Raw genomic sequence first — 7,500 nt, forward strand, 5'->3', positions numbered from 1 at the left:
TTACTTTTAGCAGTAACTCAGTAATATAACTTATTACAAATAGGATTTCAGTAATATTATACCAGTTACTTTGTCAAGTAACTCGAGTTACAAATTGAATGACATTTTATTAAATCAAAGCACATATTTTCAAAAAGATACAATCATTTCCTAATCAAACTGTGTGTTTTTATGCAAATAAACCACTATAGATGACGATTTCCTACAAAGGAAAAGAATAACATTTAGAATGTTGGATTGTTTTACACTGACTTCAAGGCGCTTGAAATTATTTTTCGGGATGGTTCCGGGGCGGCGATGTCATTCTGCTGCTGCTGTTGTTTTGGTAAAAGTAATGCAAAAGTAGTGTAATAAGTAACGAGTTACTCTACACAGAAAGTAATATTTTAAAGTAACTTCGAAGTAACTAGTAATATGTAGTATATTACATTTTGAAAGTAACTTGCCCAACACTGCTTTCAAGGGAGGGATGTGCAGTCAGTCAGTCAGTCTGTCAGTCTGTCTGTCTGTCTGTCTGAGATAATCATGTTTTAGCCCAAACTATGAAACTAACAGATATGGAGACAGTTCCAAGGTTTGTTTTGAGGCACAAACGTGCAACCTTCTAGCTTCTTCTCATGTGTTGTTCTTGTATTCCTGTGTGCTGCAGAACGGTCCCTCCAGAAGATAAGTCTTTTGCAGTGGAGTTCAGTACATGCTGTTCAGAGTCTTGGGTGAGTCTTGCTTGAGCAGACTATATCTGTACTAGTCTCATGTGGTCGTCAGACCCAACGTCTTATGTCAGCATGCTTAAGTCTTAAGTTAACATTTCCGGGGTTTGCCATAGGAATTTCAACAGTAAAATCTGATGGGCTGGGCTGATATGGAAGTTTCTGCACGCATTGGTGCATCGTTCAAAACGTACCGCCCCACCGTCCGTGGTCGGTCAATTCATAGGTCTGTCACAATTTTGTTTGGTCTTAGGGGGCGGAGAGTTGTGCACCAGATGTAGATAGCTACGGCTGGCTACCAGCGCTGGAGAGAGAGTCTGGCTCAATCTACTATCATTTTGGTATAGGGGGAAAAAAAAACGCTCTGCCTTGTTTGCATTCCTTTAACGCCCCATTCAGCAACTTTTCCAAGTTTCGCTATTGGGGAAACTGCGCCCTCTGGGCGCAACAGTATCGGTATCGATATCGCCGTTCAAAGTCAACAAAACAGAGCGCCAGAAAGCTCTATGTACATGTTGTGACATCGGGTACTCACCACGTGATGAAATAATAATCAATAGTTACGTGAAACGTCGTTTTCGTAGCAAATCCACACCGAGTTACTTCCTTGTATTCTTCTCGAATGTCAGTGTCCCTCAGCAGACTCATGTTGTATTTTTGTCTGTTACCTCTGTCCTATTCTTCTTTAACTTAAGCTTCAGTCTAGCAGTCTGATGCTACATCTGCTCCTCTTTTTACTCTCACGTCCTGTAGTGATCTTCAGAACTTCTTGTTTATACAGATGTGATATATTTGGTTCTCTGTTGGTTTGATCTGGTGATACCCATGTTGCTTTGTGGATCTTCTTATGGGCGAAGATACTGCCTCCAATGACAAGCGTGTTCGATGCACAAAGGTCTATGAACTTCTCTCCATTCTCACTCATTTTCCTGAGTCCGTGAATTCTCATCACCTCCTCGTATCCGATGTTGTCTTCTCCAAATCTTTGCATTAAAGTCTCCCATAAGGATGGTGACATCTTTCTCTGTGTATTTGCCCAGAATGTCCTGGAGTCTGTCATGGAACTCCTCCTTCATTTCCTCCCCACTATCGTTTGTTGGTGTGTAGCTTTGGACCACATTCACCTTTATCTTCTGCTTCTTTCTTCTAAATGACTCTGTGATGATTCCTGATCCATGGACCTCCCATCCTATCAATGCTCTCTGTGCAGATGTTGATAACATATAAGTGCTACCCCTTCTGTGTGTGGGGCATCATCCTCTTCATGGCCCGACTAGAGCAACATCTAAACGATTTTAAACGATTTTCAGACGGCAGCCCGTTCTTTATTGTCACACAACACATGCATGCGGCCACTACACACACTCATGCTGATGGTGGCCGGTGAAATATGTCCTCTGCATTTGACCCATCCAGACATGTCCTTTCCTCCGGGGGGCAGGCCAGGAGCAGTGGTCGCTTTCTCGTACAGCGCCCGGGGACCAACTTCGGATGTTGTCGTCACTGGTCGGATGACGATGACGATCTGATCTTCTGCATGTTTTTAGTGGGGGGGTTATATACGGAGGAACCCCCTGGGGGAGCACGGGGAGAACATGCAAACTCCACACAGACAGAAAGGCCCTTACGACGAGATACCCCACCTGGGCAGTAGGCACTGAAGATATGGGGGGGAACACAACCACAGCGCCCACAGTGTCCCAGGCGAGAATCGAACTCAGGACCTTCTGACTGTGAGGCGACAGCTCTACCACTGAGCCACCGTGCCCCTCTCCACTCATCAGTCTTTTCTGTCCCGATTGTGTCCATCTCGCCTCACTTATTCCCAGTAGTGCAAGGTTATAGACGGTTTTCACCAGAGCGCAACCCCACAGCACTTCCTTTTTCTCAGCATTCGGCAAACTGCAGAAATATTCACTCGACATCGTTACTTTTGTTTTCGCCGCTCAGCTGTATAGACGGTTTTCATGGAATGGTCAGTCCTGTGTTTTTTTTTCTTTTATGTCCATAGCAAACACTGCAACAGGAAGTGAGCGGGGGTTCAATTTAGAATGTTTTTGTTGTCAAGTTAAAACCGTCTATAGTTCTTCATTTCAGCTGCTATTTGGGTGGTTTTTCCCACCTGTGTTACATGGTCCTTACATTCCACGTTCCGATGGTGATGTTACTCCTGGTCGGTCCTGAGGCTTCCACGGTCTCCTGGCTTTCACCACACAACGTCATAATTCTTCGTGCTGAAGAACTCTTCTCTCCTAGGACTAAGTTCTCTTGTTTTTCCCTGGTCTTCGTTTCTGTGGCAGGTGTTGTTTTTACGGGTTGGGTTTGCTAGCCCCAAGCCCAACCTTCCACCATTTCTGGCTTCTGGTGTGTTTTTGGAGTTGACTTGTTAGTCCCCTCTCCTAAGTCTATTGTCTTCCAGGTAATGGATTACAGTCTCATACACGTGAGACCAGACAGGCGTAGGCTCGTGTACAAGCTGTCTCGGCACGTCAAGCCAGCCAACTCCTGCTGCTGTGTAGTAAAAGCTGCACCCGGTACATGCGGTGTAGGCCTACCTAGTGCAAGGTTGCCCGTCATGGAATGTGTCAATTGTTAATGTGTAGGCCTACTTTTCTAGACCAAATAAATAAATGAAATTAAATGAAATATGTGAAACTTGCCATTTTCAGCATGTAACGTTGCTAGCTCGTACATGTAAGTTGTTGTTTCACGTAGCTAAGTGGACTTTGAAAACAAGTATAGCGTTTGTGGAGCAACGTTGCTATTTTACAATTTCGGCTCAGACATTGTAAAATGGTAACGTATGTGTCTACAGCGGTGGGCGTGGTTTGGGCGTGGTTTACGGAGATTTTCTGTTTCTAACCCCTCCCCCTACCCTAACCCTAACCCTAAGATCTCAGAACGTTACCATTTTACAATTTTCGAGCCGAAATTGTAACATAGCAAACGTTGCTCCAAAACGTTGCTATTATACAATTTTCTGTGAGACTGTTGGCCAGAGAGTTTTTTTTTTTTTTTTTTTTTTTTACAATACTTTTTAATGATAATCTATTATTTTGCAATAGTAGACAAAAAATAAGCACAACAACGTCTTAAGTCTTTAAATAATAGTGAAATCATTTTTCTAATTCTGGCTTTCTGGCTGCCTGGGCTGCAGCACTTTCACCATGGTCCCTAATCCATACCACCCGCGGCCCTGCGCGGCCGCGCCCCCTTCTACCTGCTCGGAGCTTTTTCCCAGAGTGGGGGATGGGCGATTCTGAGCCTGCACTGCAGGCAGCAGTTTTAGCGGTGACATGACGTCAGTTTGTTTTGATGCTCACTCCACTGACTGACAGACTCAGTCATTTGCCAAATTGCCTCAACTGAAATTCATTTTGCATATTTTCTTTAGGTGTGTGTGTGTGTGCAATACTCCTATTTTACTCTTACTACTACTTATTTTACTATTTGTAATTTGTTGTGTTTTACTGCTTTATATAATATTTTATTGTATTGTATTTTATTGTATTTTATTGTATTTTATTGTATTTTATTTTATTTTATTTTATTTATATTATTAATATTGTAATTCTTATTTGCACTGGTTCGTTATTCCCATTTCCAGTAAACTTCAAATGCATAAAGCTATACAGTTTATGTGTGACTGTATTTGTGGTGGAATTAGCTGCGATATCATTTTTATTATATTTTCTTGGGGGAGGGGGGGGGGGGGGGGGGGCACCAGCAAAAATCTTGCCTAGGGCACCAACTTGGTCAGGCACGCCACTGGTTTTACATACAAAACAACAAAACTCCTGTTTAAAAAAACAGTCAATAATTTAATCAATTTCTCTTTCTCTCTCTCTCTCTCTCTCTCTCTCTCTCTCTCTCCCTCTCTCTCTCTCTCTCTCTCTCTCTCTCAGCCTTCATGCCCATGCCCACCGTGTATGGCATAGCCATAGACAGTACCTGCATCCTGTGGGGCAAGAATTGCGGAAGCGACACGAAGACTTCCTGTCACTACTACGACCTGGACCTGCTCAGACAGCGGTGAGTTAGGGACTCCTTCACACCTGGCATTCAGGCCCGTAGCTACCGTTGAGGACACCGAGGTCATGACCTCGGTATTTCTCAAACCCTGGCTACGGGCCTGCTGGCATTAAAATGTGTTGATCACACTGCAATGGGATAGTGCTCGACCACATGAACAGGTGTAAATGCACCCGAGTCACATTGAGGACAGATTGTGATCTGATCAGCCAAACCACCTCCGGAGGTGGTCAGGCCGGACACATTGTACACAGGGGGAAATGCAACTGTGTTGTTGTTAATCCACAAAACAACAAATACATGGGCGGAAATACGTAATCGCCTGTGAGTGTTCCAAACCAGCGAGGTAGCAGCCATTAGCCAGTTAGCGAGCTAAGCTACTAGCAAGAAAGCAGCAAAAAAATCTATGGATATAGAGAGGCAAAGTGAACGTCACTTCCTGCTTCAGCACTGTACCAGAGATTTTCTTCCGCAATTTATTTTCCCATAGACATTTCGTAAAATGCTTATAAAAATAGTTTTACTTGGTCAAACCAAACGGTTGAGCTATATTTAAAATCGGGAGAGACCATGGAACATATCACTCGGACCAAAACTAGAAAAAAAAACGTTGAAAAAACATTGTCTTTAAACCGCTTTTTTTTTTTTAACATTTTTGTCAGATTGAAATGTCATGCGATCTCTGCTGTTTCTAAATATATCTGAACCGTTTGGTTTGAACAAGTAAAACTATAGAGAAGGGACGCTATCTTCTCATCTTACTATCAGGAATCTGGCAAATAGGCGAATCTCCCAAAATGTAAATGAAGATAAAGATCTTATAGTGTCTCTCCCTGTGTGTCTCAAGGTTCCTGGGCCTGCAGTCCATCTTCATCTGCGCCGCGCTGCTCTTCTTCCTGCTGTCTGTGCTCGTCCTCCGCCGGCAGACGGGACGTCCCGAGAGAAGCCCAGGGGAAGGGGGAGGGGGAGGGGGAGGGGGGTACCGGCTGGTGAAGAATCCAGACGGCTCGCCCTGCAAAGAGCCACACAGCATCCCAGCCTGAGGAGACACACCGATGACCAGAGGCAGAGCGAGGGAGAGAGAGAGAGAAGATCACTTGTTTCAGCTGTGAGGAAGCTGCTATGCTAAACTATCACAGTGTTAGCCTCAGAGTTAGACTACTCGTTACATATCACAGTTAGTAGACGGACAAGCCCGTCTTTTATTGTCACACAAACACCACAACACATGCATGCGGCCACAACACACTCATGCTGACGGTGGCCGGTGAAAAGTGTCCTCTGCATTTAACCCATCCAGACATGTCCTTTCCTCCGAGGGGCAGGCCAGGAGCAGTGGTCGCTTTTTCTTTCCAGCGCCCGGGGACCAACTTCGGATGTTGTTGGATGACGATGATGATCTTCTGCATGTTTTTAGTGGGGGGGTTATGTACGGAGGAACCCCCTGGGGGAGCACGGGGAGAACATGCAAACTCCACACAGAAAGGCCCTTTCGATGAGATAACCCACCTGGGCAGTAGGCACTGAAGATATGGGGGGGAACACAACCCCAGCGTCCCAGGCGAGAATCGAACTCAGGACCTTCTAGCTGTGAGGCGACGGCGCTACCGACTGCGCCACCGTACCCCCGTATCATAGTCTCACACACCCGCCCCCTCCCCCCGAGGTTGTTGTCGAGTCGGGCTATTCGTGTTCTTAACTACATTATTGCGTAGTTTCCAATACCAAGCCATTTTTTTGTCATGCCAGAGCATGCCATGCCAGTTATTTCTGTTCTCCTGGATGTGTAATTAGGAACTTCCAAGCAGAAGAACAAGAATGGCAATTTTCAATGGAAAAGACATGAAGAAAAACAGCTCTGTATTGGAAACTATACGCAATATTTAAGAATAGCCCCAACTCAACTGGGGGGGGGGGGGGGGTAGATTGGGGTAAGACGATGATATGTAATGACATGAGTAGACGAATTCTGAGGCTAATACTGTGTGTGTGTGTGTGTGTGTGTGTGTGTGTGTGTGTGTGTGTGTGTGTGTGTGTGTGTGCATCATCATGAAGGGACTTTTAAAGGGCTTTTTGTATCTGATACTCTGAATACTTTCTTAAGGGACTTTTCCTCTGCTAACCCTCAGCAGAGTGTCTGCATCTATCTGACCACAGCGTGGTGAGGAGACACTGAGCTGCTTTCAGACCAGTGGTGTATTAAAGGACAATTCCAGTGTTTTTTTTATAACCTTATTTCCAACTTTAAATGTGATTTTTAAGCCACCCCGATGTGTCTGGTTTGATTCCCTTGCACTGAACGATAATTTGTTTTGAACTTGCGACCTGAAAACGAGGAAACGGGGCATGTGAAATGCTTGTATTTACATTGTGTAAATATCTTATTTTCATATGGTTATTATATCATATAGAGACAATAAGAAAATGAACAATCTAACATTATTATTATTATTGGTTCACCCTGGCTCTGCTGTGCGTCACATTGATAGCAGCTCCTGTTCCCTCCCGCTCCTTGTAGGGGAGAGTGGGGTGAGTTGGGCCACTTTTTACTTGAAAGTGAGGGCATGACAGTAATGCCTCCAACTACAATATGTAAATATATTTCAGGATGTTGTGCACCACTGGGAACACTCCCTTTGGATCTTAAATAAACTGTTAAAAAAATATGGCTATTCTTAAAAAAGTGGTCTCTTGGCACAACTTGCCCCCGGTGCGGGGTAAGCCGAATTGCATGAAAACAGGGCACTGCACTCCGTCA

General features: G+C 44.5%; 1 protein-coding gene across 1 annotated transcript in view; it reads left to right on the forward strand.

Annotated features, from left to right (window-relative positions):
* LOC310799967 (solute carrier organic anion transporter family member 2B1-like) overlaps nucleotides 1-7,245 on the forward strand; it is a 94,407-nt gene extending 87,162 nt beyond the window's left edge. Inside the window, 4 exon segments of the mRNA XM_083662567.1 lie at nucleotides 650-678; nucleotides 681-713; nucleotides 4,616-4,742; nucleotides 5,590-7,245. Of these exon segments, the coding sequence (XP_083518693.1) occupies nucleotides 650-678; nucleotides 681-713; nucleotides 4,616-4,742; nucleotides 5,590-5,785 (385 nt within the window). The 3' untranslated portion in view covers nucleotides 5,786-7,245.
* Nucleotides 7,246-7,500: the final 255 nt, after the last annotated feature.

Source organism: Poromitra crassiceps (assembly GCF_964638095.1).
Source record: "Poromitra crassiceps genome assembly, chromosome: 29".
In the NCBI taxonomy this organism is placed as follows: Eukaryota; Metazoa; Chordata; class Actinopteri; order Beryciformes; family Melamphaidae; genus Poromitra; species Poromitra crassiceps.